General features: G+C 40.8%; 1 protein-coding gene across 2 annotated transcripts in view; it reads left to right on the plus strand.

The window, feature by feature from the left end:
* Positions 1-9,231: 9,231 nt before the first annotated feature.
* LOC119794307 (nuclear factor 7, brain-like) overlaps positions 9,232-20,448 on the plus strand; it is a 112,233-nt gene continuing 101,016 nt past the window's right edge. The window contains exons 1-2 of one of the 2 annotated variants that reach the window (XM_038301794.1): positions 9,234-9,322; positions 9,417-11,017. In XM_038301794.1, coding sequence (XP_038157722.1) covers positions 9,434-10,816 — 1,383 coding nt within the window. In that variant the 5' untranslated portion in view covers positions 9,234-9,322; positions 9,417-9,433 and the 3' untranslated portion in view covers positions 10,817-11,017. Of the gene's footprint in view, positions 9,323-9,416; positions 11,018-20,448 lie in introns of those variants that run through there. The other variant, XM_038301795.1, reaches the window with a different exon arrangement.

Below are 20,448 nucleotides of genomic sequence, written 5' to 3' on the forward strand. Positions count from 1 at the left end.
TATTCTCCCATTTCTGCAGAGAGCCGCCCTGTAGCAGACGAGCAGCCCCGCGCACCTGTTTTTGCTAAATAAACGCTTTGAACTTTCCCACTGCCTGTCTCGCCTCGAATTCTGGGTCCTACATTCTGAGATCATTACAGAATAACCCGGCCAAAAACATGGACCCATCGGCAGACGGGCAGTGGCGAAATGACGTGGATCAGAGCATTTCCCGTCTAGAATCTGGCATGCAGGAGATCCTCAATTACCTGCGTAACCCGGCGGCTCCACCTGCCCCGCCCCTGACAGCTGCCGCGCGCTCGTCTTCTACTGATAGTCCACCTTCTATTGAACCGCGTCTGTCCCCTCCTGAAGTGTTTAAAGGGGATCCTGACCAATGCAGAGCTTTCCTGACTCAGTGCGAGATTCATTTTGAGGTACAGCCCTCTGCGTTTCCTTCTGATCGTGCCAAGGTGGCCTATGTAATATCTCTTTTAGCGGGAAAGGCCAAATTATGGGGAACGTCAGAGTGGCTGAATGATCCTGAACTCTGCAGCTCGTATGATGATTTTTCTTTGGAACTAATCCGAGTTTTTTGTCCAGTTCTTCCAAGTAGGGAAGCCTCCCGGGGACTACTGACGCTCAGACAGGGAGATCGGTCAGTGATGGAGTACATCACTGACTTCCATCTGCTGTCTGCCGATTGTTCCTGGAATGAGGACGCCCTCATGGATGTGTTTTTTTTTTGGCCTGCGGGAAAGAATCAAGGATGAGCTTTCGACCCGCGACTACCCCCGGACTCTGAAGCAGCTGGAGGACCTTGCCAACCGGATCGACCTTCGCCTCACTGAGCGTCGCAGGGAGAGGAGAGCACTGACGACGGCCTCCCCTCAACCTGTTCTTCACTCCGCACCCTATGCTCCTGCATCAGCCCCTGGTCCGGCTCGGATGCCAGAGCCCGAACCGATGCAGCTGGGACGCACATGCCTCTCCAAGGAGGAGAGGGCACGTCGAATCAGCTGCCACCTCTGTCTGTACTGTGGCAGTGATGGACACTTCCTCAGTTCCTGTCCTTCCAGGGGAAAAACTAGGCTGGGACGCACCAGACTCGCTGCCTCCCCAGCTCTCCTGCTACCTAAGACTCGTTTGGTTTCTTTCAGAACCCCAGACCCTCCAGTAGCCTCGGCCCCGGCACCCCCGGAGCCTGGTCCGGGTTATTTTTCTCCCCCTTCTTCTGAGTCTGGTTTGGTGGATTTTTATTATGGGGATAGAGAAGATCTTTATCCTTTCCGTTCACCTCCACCCACCAGATCCAGAGAGGGGGGCCCTGCCTTCACTGTCAGGCGCCTCCTCAGGTCTAGGAGGATAGGCAGTGGGCTTCAGTATTTGGTTGACTGGGAGGGTTATGGACCTAGGGAAAGGTCCTGGATTCCGGCCCGGTTGATCCGGGATCAGGACCCCCACTACGGGGATCATCCTGATCAGCCTGTTGGGGCGTCTGGAATCCGCCCTTGAAGGGGGGGTTCTGTCATGATCTTGGCGTTGATGGTTTGGTTTTTTCCTTTGCTCCTTGCTTTCCTGTCTAATTGGTTCTGTGGCTGATTATTGCCGATCATTTCCACCTGGTTCCTCTACTACTTAAGTTGTGTGTTTGCCTCCCATCAGCGCCGGGTTATTCTTGTGTTTTTGAGATACGTTCCCCAGCAATCTGTAGTCTGCCTGTTTCCCTGATAGTGACCAGTTTCTGCCCTGAGGATTTCGAGTTTTTTGCCTTGCCCCTGTCTGCTCTGTTTGTCCTGTCTGATCCTGGATTCTACCGGCCTCTGAACCTGGAACTGTCGTCTGACTTCGGCCTTGGATTTCCCCTCTGGACTCTGTTGCTGCTCGGCGTCTGCTGCGCGCTCTCTAGGAACTCTGGGGGCGTCTCCCGCCACACCTGCGGTCAAACCTCAGCAAACGGACTGAACTTTGAATCAGGTCAGTGACTTTGCTCCAAGTCGTGTTAAGCTCCATATCCAGTCACTGATCTGTATTCTCCCATTTCTGCAGAGAGCCGCCCCGTAGCAGACGAGCAGCCCCGCGCACCTGTTTTTGCTAAATAAACGCTTTGAACTTTCCCACTGCCTGTCTCGCCTCGAATTCTGGGTCCTACATTCTGAGATCATTACAGGTCCACAATAGAATCCCAGAACAGAATCTGAAGACAGGTCAGGAAAACAGATCAGAACAGGGGCAGGCAGGCTCAAAGGTCCAAAGACAGCAATGGGTCAGGATCAGGTAATCAGAACACAATAATTGATGCAAGAATATTTCTTCACCAAAGTCTTAAGAATAATCTGTCACTGATGACTGGGAGCAAGTAGTTTAGATACAAGCTGGGACAAGTGTGTTGGGAGCTGGGGAAGTTCCACCTTTCTCCAGCAGAGTCCGCCGTGGATCCTTCTGAGTGAGCCTCCTGCACAGCTGCAGCCCATCAGATCATCAGAGGATCCACTACTTAAGCTGTCTTCAGACCTTGCCTCAACGCCGCAGTGTTGATCCAGTTGGTCAGCGCCTAAGCCTAGACTCTCAGTGAATCTTTGTGACTTTGAATCCAGCCTGGATTCTAACCGTTGTCTCTGTCTTCCAGGAAACCAGTTTCTCCTCTGTGGAGCTCAGGAAGAGCTAACCTGCCGAGCCGACCCTCAGAGCCAAACCTGAAGAACCTCAGTGAACTTCCATGCAGCTCTGGACTAAGAGCTGGAAAACCCAAAGCCAAGGTCTGCTCAAAGCTAGAAGTGAGACGCTGAAGCAGCTAGCGGACTCTGCTGATCAACTCCTCTCCAGATCCAACAGTGACCCTCCCAAAGCTAACCACAAGAACCCTCAAGGTACAATCAGTAACAATCAAGAAAGCTAGCTCCAACGTACAACGCTAACTGAACTGTCTCTCACGCAGACTCCGGTGAACCAGTATCCAGGCCCGAACCAGAACCAGTATAATCAGTGTGCTTGTGACCAAATAAACTTTTTTATTAATAAACTTTTATTCCTGTGTCCGTCAGTGGTGTTCTGCATAATTGGGTCACTCTTAGAGTACCCATCATGACAAAGTGGAGATGATGAGTGGTAGTGATAAAACTGGGCGGAGCTAGGAAGGAGAATGAAATAAGTAATTAAGCCAGTTGTCACCCCCAAGACCATGACACTCCCAGAAAATGCGGCGGCAAAGACAGCAGAGTAACAGGTGCTCCAGTATCTCTGGTACTGTAAGGCAAACCATACAATCTATGTGTTACAGTATTCTTCTTAGTTGTTTTTTCCAGTACCATAAGCACAGGTTTCCATGTGTTCTTCCCCCTCTGCCCTTCTTCTTGCACTCAAGCAGCTGTACCTACAGTAACCAGTTGTTACAGCACCTAAATTTGTGAAGGACATCACGCTAATTAAGCTCATTTTCAAGGGGATTCATTGATCATCTGGTGCAGCGAGAGGGCACTGGACTCCAGACTCATCTCCACATTGCCCAATTATACAGAATTGTGTGACTCTCAGGCACCAGTGCACACTCAAACCAATTCCTATTGGTATTTCTGCCTGATCCAGTGCTGTAAGTGTGATCTTTTAACAACACTTAGAGTTTCTGCATCTGCCAGCCTGTCTACATGAAATCCTTTCCAATAACTGGTCCTCACCCTTTTTCAACCCAACACTTTTTTACTGGATTATCCCAAAGAGGGAATTATCAATATTACAACCCCTCATACATTCTTGCTTTGCTAAATCTGCTGTTTGACCCAGAGATAATAAAGAAATGGATTTGCTGGGGGGAAGTAAAAGTAGTGTTTTAATGTTCCAGAATAAAATGATAATTTGTTTAATGATAAGAGGAACTTGAATCTATTACATTAAATATAGCCATTCCTTACATGCCTTACTATCCAGTATGAGTACTACTGAATATCTAAAGCTTAAGTGGGCAAACTGAAAGTTTTATATTAACAGAGTTGTCATGGTTATGTTGTCAGGAAGTGATTTCATTTAGAAATTATTTCAGGATGTATTCTGTCACTGCAGGTAACTTCTACTTTTAACTCTTAGATTTTGCAGTGGTATCATACACGAGGGATAGTGATCCCTCTTGTTTACACACAGTATTAAACTGCTTTTGCCTTATCACCACGCCTTTAGCTCCATGCACTCCAGTCATAAACTTACCAAAGGGAACTGAATGTGCTACGTTGCTATGAGGCATTCTATAACAGGTTGATTTACTTTTAGAAATTCTTTGCTTACCCAATGAGAACCAAGATAGGCAAAAAATGGGTGTAAATGAATTTTCATAATTGCTAGTGAGCATACAGCTTCTCTTTTTGACAGAAGATAATCAAACCTGCTGTCATTTGTTCTGAGTCTTTTTAAAGGTAACTGCAACTTGATTATTTATGTTTGTTATTAACTTTAATACAATGCAGTTTGTTTTATTTTGCAATTGTAGGAGAATTTTAAATTTATAATTTAAGATGACACCGGTCCGTCTCGACCTGAGCCAATGTGGGAGACGTATTTACAAAAGAGCATTTCATCAGGTATCACCAAAGCCTCAAAGCATCGTACAAAGTTGTTCTGTTTTATACATTGACAAAGCATGCTTGTTTGCACATGCATCCCATTATCTCAGTCACTTTTCCACTGGAACTCATGCTAGTTCCAAATGACCTGAATTGAACAGATTAATTGAACTCTTTATCAGAAAACTACTCTTGCACTTAACTCTTCATCTGAATCATCTGATTGGTAAGAAAAAATCAGTTTTTTGAGAAATAATTACTTTAGCTTATTTGCAAGATTCTCAGCTTCCACACAATTAAATCACATAATGCTGTTTAATGTTAGTTATTCCTCAACATGCATTGAACATCTCTGCCTCCTTTCAGCAACAGTGTCTCCCTCTGCTGGGGGACTCGTAGGTTTCTGACCAATTAGAGAGCAGAGAAGCCACCCACACCCTCATTTACTACGTGCAGATTTCACCTCTGAATGAAACTGAGAAACTAGACCTGAAGGTCTTGTTAACCTGTCGGATCGGATTGGCCTCCCACAGACAATCTCTGAGCAAAGGGTAAATTTGCATCTCCAAATTGGTTGCTGGGTGAGGCACCAGCTCACCTGACCCTGAGAAAGAAACAGAAAATATTTTTTATGTTTCATTTTAGCTCTCAGCAAAAATTACAACCAGACAAAGATTTAGCTACAAGGAAATAAAACAAACGGAGGAAAGAAACTAAACTATTACCACCCCAGACAGTCTGCAAATGAGCTCAGTCTACTTAGCCAACTCTTTTAGGCCCTGACTGCATACACTGTTGCCTAGCAACTCTGTGATTTCCCATTAAGTACCACATCCACCCTGAATGACAGAATTAGGGACATCTCATTAAGATTAAAAGCACACAATAAGCTTATTTGTCCCACTGATGAAAAAGCTTCAGAGCTGGACTCCTGCAGCTGATGAGAAGGAATGCAGAGCAGCAAAGTATTTCTTTGTGAAAAAGATGAGGTCGAATTAGACTTGATCGCCTAAAAAGGGATAAGACACTTGATTTCATCTACCGGTACCAGTCTTCCTCCTAAAGTTTCTCTTTCTATTATACCTGAAATTCTGGATTTTTATAAATGATCTTCACGGGAGGTATTTCATTTGCTCTAAACATTTTAATCAAAACAAATGTTCCCTCTCTGAAAAAAGACACTCCTCTTCACATGAATGAATATGCTTTGCTTTAGAATCACAGAGAAAACCTCACAGACCTGACACTGACCACACTTTCGACAGGAGTTTAGATAGACCAAACTATAATTACCAGATATTTTCTTCTTTGTTGCTCGGGCAGAAGGGCCAGATACGGCGGTGCCAGCAGACACAAACTGCTGAATGAGCTCTCAGCCAGAGAGTGAGGCAGAAGCTTGAATGTGTTTGTGCTCCTGTTGAGCTGAATTAATGGAGCATGGATCTAACCCTACCAGATTTGGGCTTCAGCTCCCATTGGGACCATGCATGCTGCACATGCAGACAAACATGGGCAGAAAAGGCATTTAGGGAAATATATTCACCAAATGTGGGCCCCTAGCAAAACACATTTCCAATTTCCTCTTCAGTTCGTCTTTTTTTTGACTTTGTGACCATAGTATGTTTAATAGGTGGCAAATTTCCTTTTTTTTTACATTCCAAATCATATCAAATTATTTTACTAATATCAACATGTTAGGAAAATAACTTACCATATAAACTTTCATTATATTTTATCACTGAAGCTTCTTTGCTGTGTGCAAAATTTGTCTTTTTTAATGTGGATGGAAACGGTAAAGGCACTGAGTATATTAGCTTTTCTATTTTCTACATAACTATTAACTTCAAATTGGAAAGAAAACTAAGATTTTTTTAAGTGTGTTGTTTTTCATTTAACAATAACTAAACTCAATGTAGAAGTTGTTCAAAAACTTCAAACGACCATTACCGGTAATAGATAAAGAAAAGGGAACTTAGAAAAGGTTTTGTGCTGTTCCTGATCAAATTAAAAGCTTTGCTGAACAATTCATTTCTCTTCATAAAACAGGATTTCTGTCACTTCCTCCACTGGAATGCATTAGGTGTGCTCTATCATAAATACACATCTAGGGAGAAATGTTATTCCTTAGAGGAAAACAGCTGCCAGTCTCCCCAGTGGACATCTCAGCAGATTCCGCACAAATTCAGAGCAGGTAGCTCAGAGAAAATTAACTAAACAACCGAAAAAGGCACCAAAGGCCTCAATTTAAATGTTCATGGATTCAGGGTCATGATGCTAAACTGGTCTAGCTGTTTGGATTGAAATAGAAAACCTCTTGTCACTAGAAACAAGATGGCTACAGGGTTTAGGATTGGAAAAGCTGCATCTGGAGGAAGGGCAACAGTTGAAAGAATTTCTGTCAGATTTCTGTAAAAAAAAATTCTAAACACTGTAATTATGCTTATTGACAATCAAATTGTTAGTTTGATAAAACATGTCTTTAAAGTAGATCTATGATTTATTAGACTTTCTACAGAATATTTCTGACAGTTTAGGGTTACTTTGACTCAGGTTATTTTAATTTATTTTGCACATAAACCATTCGCACAGTTTTATTACCAGCTCTGTGTTTTTCTACAATCTGCTTTTCACAGATTTCCAATCTTTTTTGTAAACCAGCCACTGCTGCTATCTTTTGGTACTTAAATGTTTCTCATTTTGACTCGAATATGCAATTTTATTGATAATAGCACAATTATTGTTTTTTTCTGAGTTAAGTTTTCTCTTCTGTTGTAAAGTTTAACTTTTAAAATGTGTTTTTTTTGTTATTCTGTGTTGATTGCACCAACAAGCTTTGTTCTGTCTTTTATTCTATTCTATTCTATTCTATTCTATTCACACCATTACTTTACTTGATGTGGGAAGTAGTAAGTTTTGGATGGTAGAATAACAACAGGCTGCCAGTCCTGAGAATGTTCTGCTCAGAGTGAAACTGTGCCAATCGTTGGTACTGGATTATTATAATTTTTCCTGAACGGGCCTGAACAAGTTTGAACATGTGTCAAAAACGTTCAGTATTTCATTATGAAATATTGGAGGAGAAGGCAGAGGAGAGAGATGAGCTGAGCAACCATCCCTCTACAAAGGATTGGACTGATTGAGAGTTCAGGGCCGGTCTTGGTCTCATGACTAGTTTCTTCCTGGTCTTGGCTCAGCCTTGGACCCATATATCTTTTTTCTTGGTCTCAGGAAAAACATTTTTGACCTAAACCCTGGCATTTACCAAAATCGCAGTTGGTGCATGCTAATCTCTCATTTATAGAGACTCCTTAATTTCTCAGTTCTCCGTTCTGATACAAATAGTGGCTTCACTTGTCAATGTGGACTCTATTCCACTGCAGCATGCAAACAGCTCCCCCCAAGCGTGCATCCAATTTACAAATAGAATTTATTTATGACAGAACAAAGAATGTCAATTTCTAAAAACCAGAGAAGCTACACAGAATGTCGGACATGAAAAGGATAAAGTGGATCTGGTGTGTTTCAAGATGTAAGGCAATGCATGGATGGATTCGAATATCTACTAACGATTTGAAGTGGATAACACAGCGGACAAGGTCCATTTTCTAATCCATCCATCCATTTTCTAACACGCTTATCCCGAGTGGGGTCGCGAGGGGTGCTGGTGCCTACCTCCAGCAGGCATTGGGCGAGAGGCGGGGTCCACCCTGGACAGGTCGCCAGTCCATAGTAGGGAAACACAGAGACAAACATTACAAACAACCATTCACACATAGACTCACAGCTATGGGGACTGCAGAGAAGCCAATTAACCTAACAGTCATGTGTTTTGACTGTGGGAGGAAGCCGAAGTACCCGGAGAGAAGCCATGCATGCTCAGGGAGAACATACAAACTCTGTGCAGAAAGACCCCGGGCTGGGAATCGAACCCAGAACCTTCTTGCTGCAAGGCAGCAGTGCTACCTACTATGTAAGCCTAAGGAAGAGTGATTAATTGGTGCAGGTAAGGAAAACACAAGAAATAATCCATCAATTGATACAAAGTAAATAACAGAGAAAGCAATGCTTTGATACATAACAAGAAATACACAAGACAATAAACAAAAATTACATGAAGAGGAAATTATATAAAGCAGGAAAAAAGCAAAGGCCAAAAATGGCAAGAAATAACTAAGAAATAACTAATAAACAATGAAGAAAACACTTTAATACATTGAAATAAAAATCAAAACCCTAATCTAACATGTACAGATCATGACTGATGTGTCACTGAAAAAGTTAAACAATGCTGTCATAATCTCTAAAGGCACAAAAGTCCTATAAGTGTGTCCTTGAACTACAGTATATGATAAAGAATGATAGCTAGAGGTACGTATGTTCTGACCCCTTCTGTTTTTGAAAATATACCTCATCTGACCTGGTATGGATTCACATGTCTGAATTTTCAATGTAGTAGAGCTTTAAACCTCCAAAAAAGAATTCACAGAATGTTTTATTTTATCTTTTAATATATGCCTAACCTGCATAGCTTTTGTGTCAGAGATATGCAGAGATAAAGTAATAAAACATTTTTATCTGTGAAATTTATTGCAGTTGAAAGGTTGAAATGTGAACTTTGGAATAAAATGCACCTTCATAACATCCGACCTGAATAAAGAGAGATACCCTCTGTCACTGCAGAGAAACCTTCAGAGTAAACTAGCTGCTTTCTTTGAGTGAGTCCAGCTGCAGGAGAGAAAAGTGGAAACCTCCAACACTGCTGCTTCAAGCTGCTCACACTCCACACACTGAAGGTGAGTTGGACCAAGAACACCACTCAGTCACTTTGAGGGAAGTTAGTAGAGGAGGGAGGGGAGCCATGACTGACTGGACCTTCTGTGTTTTCAGCTTCACTCAGAGACTAAATGGCTTCCAGAGCAGAGGAGGATCTCTGCTGTCCGGTCTGTCAGGACGTCTTTAAGGATCCGGTTCTTCTGTCATGTAGCCACAGCTTCTGTGAGGAGTGTGTGAGGAGGTGGTGGAGGGAAAGTAGAGGACGTAGATGTCCAGTTTGTAAGGCAATGAATTGTAATGATCCCCCTCGAAACCTGGCGTTGATGAGGCTTTGTGAATCCTTCTTACACCGGACAGATTGGGAATCAACAGTAAATAAATGCAGTCTGCACTCAGAGAAATTCAAACTCTTTTGCCTGGACCACCAAGAACCGGTGTGCTCTATCTGCAGAGATTCCAAAAAACACATCAACCACAGATTCAGACCCATTGATGAAGCTGCTCAGGATCACAGAGAGAAGTTACAGCGATCTCTGGAGCCTTTAAGGAATAAACTGGAGCTCAAAAAGAAAAGTAAACTTAGATTTCAGCAGAATGCAACACAAATGAAGGTCCAGACTCAGAACACAGAGAGGCTGATTAAGGAGCAGTTTAAGAAGCTTCATCAGTTTCTAGCAGAGGAAGAGGAGGCCAGGCTGGCTGCACTGAGGGAGGAAGAGGAGCAGAAGAGAGGGATGATGAAGGAGAAGATGGAGGCTCTGAGCAGAGAGATAGCAGCTCTTTCAGACACAGTCAGAGCCACAGAGGAGGAGCTGAGAGCTGAAGACGTCTCATTCTTGCACAACTACAAGGCTGCAGTGGAAAGAGTCCAGCGCTGCCCCCTGCTGGAGGATCCACAGCTGCCCTCAGGAGCTCTGATAGACCAGGCCAAACATCTGGGCAACCTGGCCTTCAACATCTGGAGCAACATGAAGAACATGGTGTCCTACACTCCTCTCATCCTGGACCCAAACACTGCTCACCCAGAACTCATCCTGTCTGAAGATCTGACCAGTCTGAAGGGAGGAGCGAGACAGAAGCTTCCTAAAAATCCAGAGAGGTTTGGTTTGTGGAATTCTGTCCTGTGTTCTGAGGGCTTTAACTCAGGGTCCCACAGCTGGGATGTTCAGTTTGGAGAAGGTAAGGTCTGGTTGCTGGGTGTGTTAGGAGAGTCCAGCCAGACGAAAGGAGACATAGAGTCTGGATTTTTGGGGATATGGTTCATGCTTGGTAAATACTCTTCAAGAACACCAGCATGTCCTATGACTGATCTCCCAGTTAAGAAGAAGCTCCAGAGGATCAGAGTGAATCTGCACCGTAATCAAGGGAAGCTGTCCTTCTATGATCTGGATACTAACACACACATACACACCTTCACACACAGTTTCACTGAGAAGATGTTTCCATTAATTGGCACTGACAGTGATGCAAGAATATTACCAGAGAAGATCTCAGTGACAAAACAGCAGCTTTGATGTTCCCAGCATGAGGAACAGAAAGTTCTGGTTATAGATCTATGTTTTGAAACAGATACTTGGACATGATATGATCAGTTTATATGTACTTAATAATCTGAAACAATGTCTAGTCTAGGATACTAACTTTCTGCACCAACAACACCAAGTCAAATTCCTTGTAAGTGCAAACCTACTTGGCAATAAACTTGATTCTGATTCTGATTCACGTGGACGTCAACATTTGAACAGCAACTCATCCACCACAAGTGGAACGATGGTCTTTGAGGCCGAGTTGATTCCTACTAGTCCAAATCGTCTGGATAAATGGTTCTACCCTGTGCCAAAGAGTAGCAGCCATTCTGACGCTTCCCAAAATGACCCTTCCCTCAGTCAAAAGCCAGCCGAATGGCACCAAAATCCCCTTTCCGCCTCCAGCCGCTGGCCTTCTCATGGACTTTTTTTTTACTCTGACTCCAGGCTTTCACTGAATTACAGGTTCTGACCAGGAGATGACATTTCTCTTTAGATCCTAATGTCCTGAAATCTTGACAGAAAGAATATTTTAGATGTTTAAAAAGGAAATGTAGGAAACTAGCCGACCAGCCAAGGACCCATCAAGGAAAGTGGGGAAATTTTGAATGGCTGCCTACTGTACTCTGATCACCTAACCTCAGACTTTCCATAGGATTCAGGTCTGAGTTTAGCCTGAGGAAGGTTAAAGGATCAGTTCTTTGTGTTGGATCATTTTCTCAACCAATTCCATCTTCTGGCCTTTACTTGACTTTTCCTGGTACTTCATATAATTCCCGGTTTCCTAAACTTTGGAATAGAAATTGACCTTCAGCATCAAAGCCCTTCACTCTTCTTGACATCAGGATGTTTAATGTTAATCTTGACCAACACATACTGGTTGTGTTGTTTTCTTCTCCCCCTCTAATTAGCTGCTTGCTTCTGGAGGATACAAGCAGCATGACTGATGACCTCTATTTCTAGTTGGGCCTACAGAATACTTAAGTTATTAATATTTTAAAATGTGCTGAAAAACATCCAATTATCTTTAATTTTTTATTTTTATTTTGCTTAAAACTGTAACATAAATAAATTAGCAACTTTTCACTCTCTAACATCTTCATGTGTCTGTTTGTTATTAAATCATTATCTTGTGACTCTGAACGTTTGTTATCTCAATTGTTCCCTTTTAACTCCCAGTCTTTTTCAGATAACAAGACAGTTTTATTTTTTACATTTATTTACATTTGTGTTTGTTGCGTATAGGAGAAAACTACCTTTTGAAGAGGGAATATTACCAATATTTTAGGGATACATGTTTACATTCTTTAGACAGTTTATTTAGTGGTTAGTGCTACTGGCTCAGCTAAAATGTTCTGGTGTAAAGTTCCTGTTATCCTTTTCTTTTTTCAGCCATCCATTTGTAGACAATCAAAAAGAACAAGAGAACCTCAGGTGGGGGGTTTTTGTGACTTGCTCCTGTCGATGTGGACGCTGTGCCATATCTTACCTTCTGCCTGTATAGGGGTATTTTTAACCAGAGCTTCTACTCAGAGGTGCATTTGATTCTTGAGAAAATCTACCAGTATTTCTTTTCTATTGAGCTGCAGACCTTCTTGTTTGTGGTCCATTAAAATCGGCCAAAGAGCTAAAGATCCATAAAACTGCTGCTGAAACATTGCAGAAGTGTGACAGGGATGACCGAATTCCTATAATCAGTCAGTTGTTGGTCCGGCACAGGTGCTAACAAAACTTTCTCTTTGGATCAGTGATGGTTTGAGATGCTGATAAGACTTACAGTTGTCATGGTGATACAAAGATAGACATAAAAAAAAACACAGGAAAACCAGACCCTCACTAAAGGGCACAACAGTGGAGAACCTGGTCCACCAGTTATGACAACTTTTTTTTTTTTTTATACATATATTCCTACTATGTCAATGAATCATCTATAAGTCTGGCTGACCTACCAGACAGTGATCAGTAAGAGGCTTCTGATGTTGGAAGAGGCTGTAGAGCTGCAGTGGTAAAACCTGCACGACACCAGAGTTCATCAAAAATTAATTCTGCAAGGCTTTGTCTTCCTAGTTAAACCAAAACATGTTAGTTTAAATTATTTCCAGTTATTCTTGTGATTGCTTTTATTGACTTTTACTTCTTTCACATGCATACAAAATAAATAACACATTTCATTTGTCCTTCAATTGATATAAAACATCCTCCAAAGAAAGTCTTTGATTTGACAATTAAGTCACATGATGCACTTTGCTGATTACTTAAATGCAGAGATTTTGAACCAGGTTTTTTATTATTATCTCTTAAAATAGACCACACTAATGCAAGATCATGAGGGAAATGTTGCTGTAAAATGATCTGCAGTTAACAACTTCCAATTCTGACTCTTCTGAAGGAAGTAGGTAATTAAAGCAATCAGATATCTGCGGAGCCCTGAAATGTATTTCCAAATTTAGACAATAAATGATAATGTTGAGAAAGAGGTCTGATGTTTTTATTTAATGTTTAAGTCGAACACCCAGTAAGCCAAACAAAACCCTGTGAAAAGCTGATGATTTCAGCGCTGTGTAAATGTTGAGAAATGGAAGCCATCAAAAGAAACAGCCTGAAACAAAATGAGCAAAGCAGATTCATAAAAATGCAAACTACTTGGTTCCTGCCCAGCTGGAAAAAATATCCAGCATTCAGGAGCAGAAAACATTTTGTCAAGAGTGAAATTTTGATGGAAAATGCTGACCTCCGTTTGACCTGCATAAGTACTCACACTCAATCTGATCTCAATTTAGCAAAACACTGAGCAGCTGATCATTTTCAGCTGTTTGAATCGAGTGTCTCTTTACTCAGGTTTGGAGTGTGCAAATGATGGGTGTATGCAGCCACTCTGATCCCCATTTCCCTGAAAACCTGGAGATGACCTGGAATGTTTCTGATTGAGGCAGATAGAAAGGTTTAAAATAATTTTCTGATTTAGCTGCATAATCTAACTCTTCCTCCTAATGTCTGGTTATCCCCCCAAAAAATCAGTTTTTCTGCTCCTTGCAGATTAAGCTGTGCAGCAGTCTGTAGCTTTGTGCTGCTTTCTCTCTCTCTGCTAAAAGGCGCTTCAAATATTGCGGCTTCCGTGTCACAGCGTGAAGGAGCTCGGCTGTCTTCATTCCAGGTAAGTTGTCACATTAAATATGAATGTAGAGGCAATAAATATTGAAAACAAACATGAAGCTTCAATTTAAGCAACAAGAAGCTGATTTTTACCACATAGTGTGTAAGCCTCCCACCCACAAAACCACACACAAAACCACACATTTTGTCTTTACAAGATCTTTGCATTAACTTTCATTTCAATTGGCAAACTCTGCACCTCAAACACCCCCCTTTTATCTTTCTTATTTTTTATTCTTTCTCTTTAGTTTTAAAACAGCTTCAGGTTTCATTTTTTTTTTCATCCCATCACCTCTTTTAATGTTTGTAAGCTCTGGTTTTCACTAGGGAACCTTTTCTTAAGAAGTGTTTGGCATTTACAGCATGTCTATATTACATAACATCACATAACACCGACTTCTTATGAGGACAGTTAAAGCGCTTCTTTGCTACAATAGCTACAGACTTAATATGTTTCATAAAAATACGTAATAAGCATGATTATTAGTAATGAAACAAGTGATCCAGCAGAGTCTTTTCTCCTGCTCTGTCTCTGGGATGCAGTTAAACAGTATTACTGTGTGGAGCTCAAGCTTCAGAAATGGTTTTAAACAGCCTGCTGTATAAACTGTGGCTCCCTTTATAACTTCAGAGAATCTTCTCCAAAAGCAGCTGAGGCTATAAAAAGACTAACAGAAAAGTTTACTCTGGACCTTTAAACATTTATTACTTTCACAGCAATGAACATTTTATGGTTTAACTTTGTTTTCTTTTGCCAAAAATCAAAGTAAAGTAAATAAATCTTGATTGAATTCAGTCTGTTGCTCCAGGCGGGAGAAGGATTAAGTGTCTTTGTATTTATAATGTTTTGAGTTTTAATACAAGGATTTGGACTCCATAAGGCCATATGCATAAAAGCCAAACAATAACATTCCACAACACCTCTTATAAAGCTTTTAATTCAAATCTAAGGCTTTGTTAAAGAAGAAAAAAATAATTTCATGACACATTTTACCATTTCTGAGCAGGATTACAGCCTAATAAGTTACAGCTAATATGCACACAGATCAGATTTATCTCCAAAGTCATGTCTGACAGCCTGAGCAAGATGGAAGTATGAATAGTGACTCATAGATCTGAGGGGTTTATTCCACCTGCAGAAGAACATCTGTTACATGAAGAACAGATAGAAAAAACAGGGCAACATACTTACTCCCATGAAGGTTTTGTCTCCCCTCTGCATCTCTCATTGAGGCAACATTTTACAGTTAGATTGCATCACCACTGCTTTCTAAATTGATGCTTGGTCACATACCTTTAGATTTTTAACAGTGTTTAACAATAAAGTGTAGATGTCAAGCAGGTAGCCGAAAATAACAGTATAGGAAATGTATTTATGCATTACAGGGACAGTGCATATTAATAAACATTTATGCCATTGTAGCAGAGTTGGGCAGAAGGCTATTTTTCAACTGTAGTCTGTAAAGACAGATTAAAAAATTCAACCTAAAAGAATAAAAGTGTAATTACATATGTACATCACATCATAAGAGCTAAATTTAGCAGCATAAAAACACAAACAAACAACAAGGTTTTACATTAAGTCTGCTTTCTATTAAATATTACAATTGCAAGAGAATGGACCAGAGCTAACGTTTTGTTTCTGTGGAAAACACTGACAGTTTGGCAACATGGAGCATTTAGAGGATCTAAATAAGACTAATATAAACTATGAGGCACAGCCAGAAAAGATGGATGGGATAATCTATCAGATTAATTATTAAAAGAATTAAAAGTCTGAAATGGCTTCCATACAGTATATGTAATGAAAATGCATTTCAAGGCAACCATAAACTGCAGATCTACAGAGTCATCTACCTCCAAAGGATTGATTGGTTGTACATCAAGTGTCCATTAACTCCTGGTGCCGGCGAGTATACAGGAGCACTAATATCAATTTCTTTAAATGTTCATAGTGTATGGTTCCTTTTAACCTATAGGAAAGTATTACTCTTTGTTCACTCTTTGCCTGTATCACTGAACAGCTGATAAATCCCAGTAGGCAGATGGCCGCTCCAGAGGCGATTCTAGAGTCTGTGGGGGCCCCAAGCAAAAAATCCTAGGGGGCCTTACTGACCAGTGTTCATCACCATTATGTTAGGCTATAAATAATCTGACACCAATGAAAAATGTATTAAATAAAACCTTTTCTTTTTTTATTCCATATGTTCTAAACATGAACAACCTTGTTATTTTGGAAAATATAAAAGAATAAAAGTAAAGAATAAACTAATAAATCAAAATAAATGTATAATAAAATAAAAAAAAAAAACAGTAAATTACTTTAAAACCCCAATATAAACTTTGTACAAAATATAAAGTAGTTATAGTAAGTGTAGTGAAATGATTGGGGTCCTATACTGCTTCCAGAATTGCTGCTTACGGGCCTTGGCTTGTGCAAATGCAGACATAAGTCCTCCAGATCCAAAGACCTTTGCACACTATACTCTATAGCAGTGGTTCCCAAACTTTTTGTGCCCAAGGCACACCAAAGGACAAGCAAAAATCTCAAGGCACACTTATTGTGCTAAAGAGCATTTAAAACCTGTGTCATCCTTCGTGTTTAACAAAATATTTGTTATAATTATGTACTAATTTAAAATAAATTGTGACAAGACAACTATATTACTCATGAAATATTTATTAACAAAATATTCCAAAATTTAATTTGAAACTTCATCAAAATAGGCTTCATCAAAGCACCCACACGCCTATTTAAATCATGGTTCACAAAATTAAAAACGAAGCAAAGAAAACTCAGCAGAAATTAAGCACAAAGAACTGTCAATGCAAGGAAGCTGCACTGTCCATTGCCCTGAACTACAAATAATAAATGTAACATTTTTTTATCAGCATTGAAACGTGTGCTGTTGTAAATATTTTGTCTGCTTACAAATTAGTGAGACACGTGTGCCTGTCGGTGCGCACAGATTTTTTTAATCCTTGGTGGCACTGAGGAGAGGGCCACGCGCAAGTCCTGTTCAACAGAGCGCCGTGACCTCCTGTTGTTCTTCATGTAAACCAGAGTAGAGAAAGCCAGCTCACACAGGTAAGTAGTGGGGAAAAGAAGAAGTTGCTCAATTGCGTGGCGTGAGATGTTTGGGTATTCTGATGCAGATGCCAACCAAAACTGATCCAGTGGGAGCTCACTAAATTTGAGTTTTAATGTGCGGTCCGCACGGAGCTCTGCGCACTCCTCTTTCTTTCATTGTCAGTTTTTCTGTTGAAGATTCCTGGTTGAATGGGTCTCGAATCCAGTTGTAATCCTCAACGTCAGCAACATGTGGAAAGTAGCGCTCAAACCTCTCTTTTAAGCTCTGAAGGTGTTCGGCATATAATGCTCGCTCCTTTGCTGCCTGCGGCGCAGCTGATGCCAGTGGGAACATGTCCATCGTGCCCTGTTCCAAAGCCTTGAGCCACAGGATGATAATTTCTACCTGCGCATCTCCGTGGTCAGGGAGTTCTCCTTGAGTTTTTTTTTCTTTTTAGATTATTTTAATGTAGTTTGCCTCTGTTTTGTGAAAACGAATGCAAACAAAGTAGTGATATGACCGTATAGGCTTTTTATTTTTCTGTTATTATATTGTAATGACCATACATGGTTATCACAAAATTCCACGGCACACCCGCACTTGACTCACAGCACACCAGTGTGCTGCGGCACACTATTAGGGAACCACTGCTCTATAGAAATAAGCGCCAGTCCTGAAAGTCTCTCTTGAGACATGGAAAATGAATCATTTTCCTTCAGCTTAGTTACATAATTGCTTTCCAATTTACTGAACGATAGGCCTACAACGTCACCCATTCGCTAGGCTACGTTCATTTTCTTTAAGGGAAGTCATCCACCTGGGCAGGGCTGGAATTTGACTGGGCAAAGCCAATGTCAATCAACATTCCATCCAATCTGAATTTTTATATGCGGTTGTGCATCTCCTCAGTCACTATAGCGTTGCCACTTCATGCTCGCCTGTTGCTGTTTATCTACCGGGTGTACAGTAGCTGGCTCTCGGGGGCCCCCCAGCGGCTCGGGGCTCCAAGCAGTTGCTTGGTTTGCCTGTTGACAAGGTGCGCCTCTGGGCCGCTCACACTGAGCCTGGTTCTGTTTGAGGTTTCTTCCTGTTAAAAGGGAGTTTTTCCTCTCCACTGTCACTACAGGCATGCTTGGTGTGAGTGATTGCATTTGAGTCATTAAGTTGATGCAATCAACTGGCTTACCTTAGATAGAAATCTTTAAATAAATTTGACTGCATGATCTGGTAAACTGCAGAGATGACGTGCTGTGAATTGGCGCTATATAAATAAACTGAAACTGAAATAATGATGATACACTGGAGTTAATATTCGAAGGACATGAAAGGTTTAAGCTTATGCTTGTTTAATGATCTGGACTGGACAGAGACATATTCAAAGGAATCTATATATATAGATATAACACAACGTAAACGAGCAGAAGGCCAGCAGTGCGGGAGCTGAGCAGTAGAGGAACGGACTCAACATGCTCCATCTAAAAACAGCTTTGGACAAAAGACATCATATAAAGCTTTACTGTTGCCACTATAAAGACCCAGGCAGCTTAAAAAAACACAGTAAAGTAACATTATTTCATCCACAGCTGGTTCTAATCGTGGCCTTTCTTCACATTGACTGGTTCCTGGCTCAGAGGTCCATAAACAACAGCTTTTCCAGCTCACAGCTGCCAGCGACCCTCAGAATACATGAACGCCATCTGTTTGTATGAAAACTTTTCAGTCAGATCATTGTCCATCTGCCAACAACTAGGTCCCCGACACACTGCAGGCATCAAATACACACTGAAACATGAAAATGTGACTGAAAGAATTTGCAAGAAAAGTGTTCCTGATCCAGGAAGCTCAGATTGTTGTGGCGGAGCTGCTGTGTGGTCAAAAGCAATGAGCCAAGGTAGAGATTCTGACAGAGTGAAAGACTTGATTAATGATCTCATTGCCTGTGAAAGGACCCTTGAGCAAGGCACTTCATCAGTGACCAGTGAAGCTGCTAGGAGGCCAGAAGGTGACTTTTAGAGGGCATCTGCTGGCTCTGGGAGCAGGCACAGTTTCCCAGGAGAACTTCAGATGATGGGGAGGCCTAACAGTAATGTTTCTGATAATGGCAGAAGATTTCAAGCATCACTGGACATTACAGTGCTAAACTATTTTCCAACGTTTAATGAAATATTTTAGTTAACCGCAAAATTACTTTAAATCAGATGTTTTAAATTCAATTAATATAATGCCTAAAAAAGACTGATGTCAATGAAATATATAAATGTGCCAGGGTTTTATTTATTGATAAAATATGAAAACCTACAACATATAGGTTTTTACACAAATGTAGTCCATCCATGGGCGTAGGTTTGCATAGGGACCATAGGGACATGTCCCTACCAAAATTTTGGACTGACCTATTTGTCTCTACCAATAATTCGGTTTGAATAACATGTTTATAATTTAAAATTCAGCGTGGTGGATCCCAGCCAATTCTTTGTCTCTCGCAGCTCTGCAGCTTAGTAGCTGCTGCTGCCGCTCCATCTGAGTCTTGTCCCTTAAATAAGTAACTGTGCTGTTTAGCTCCACTCTCATTGGTTGTTCGGCCTCAAGTTCCGCCTTCTCTCTTCCTGATTGGCTGTTTTCTAGCCCGTATGCGTGTGTTGGTGCTTGGAGCACGACATAAGAATTTTATTCATGCTAGTTACTTCAAATAATATCAGGATACGAAACTATTCCTAATGAAAAAACTTATTCTATTTACACTAAAACAGACGAAAGCTGCTGATTGCTGATTCTTAGCCACAGCCGACTGAAAAAGAAAATAAGAGGGTTTCCCTTTTAACAATAATTCATTGAAGTTACTGTTTTCATTTTATGACGACCCTTTGAGGCAGCTCAGCTATAAATAGCAGGTGTTATTTCTTTAATAGAGTATAAAAACACGAGATGGCGCCTAAACATCTGATATTTTAGGTTTAGAAAGCATAATTACAGTTCTACATAATATGTCTTTGACTATTTCTACTTTTAGAAATAGGATAGCCAATAACAAACAGAGGAACACTATTTACATTGATTTTATTTTACATATATTTCCACACAGTCCATACGTTAATTAGTACAAACATTAGTGTTTGGTAAAAATGCTTGAATTTTTATTTTTGGATATTATTACATTATAGACAAGATGGTGTTATATTTTCTTTTAATAATGGTTAAAAGTGATTTTGTATTGGAATAAATTTAGTCTTATTCTTAGTGTTGTTTTTTTTGTAGATGATGTCACTAAATGTAAATACAATAAATGTATTTGCCGTTCCTTGAATGTGTTATTTTGCGTTGTTTCATGATACAGAGAGAGAATTTAAAAAAATAAGAGTGTTTAACCTGTTTACCTTTGCACAATTATAAATCTTC

Source organism: Cyprinodon tularosa, unplaced genomic scaffold (assembly GCF_016077235.1).
Source record: "Cyprinodon tularosa strain WSP-4 unplaced genomic scaffold, ASM1607723v1 ctg474, whole genome shotgun sequence".
NCBI classification, from domain to species: Eukaryota; Metazoa; Chordata; class Actinopteri; order Cyprinodontiformes; family Cyprinodontidae; genus Cyprinodon; species Cyprinodon tularosa.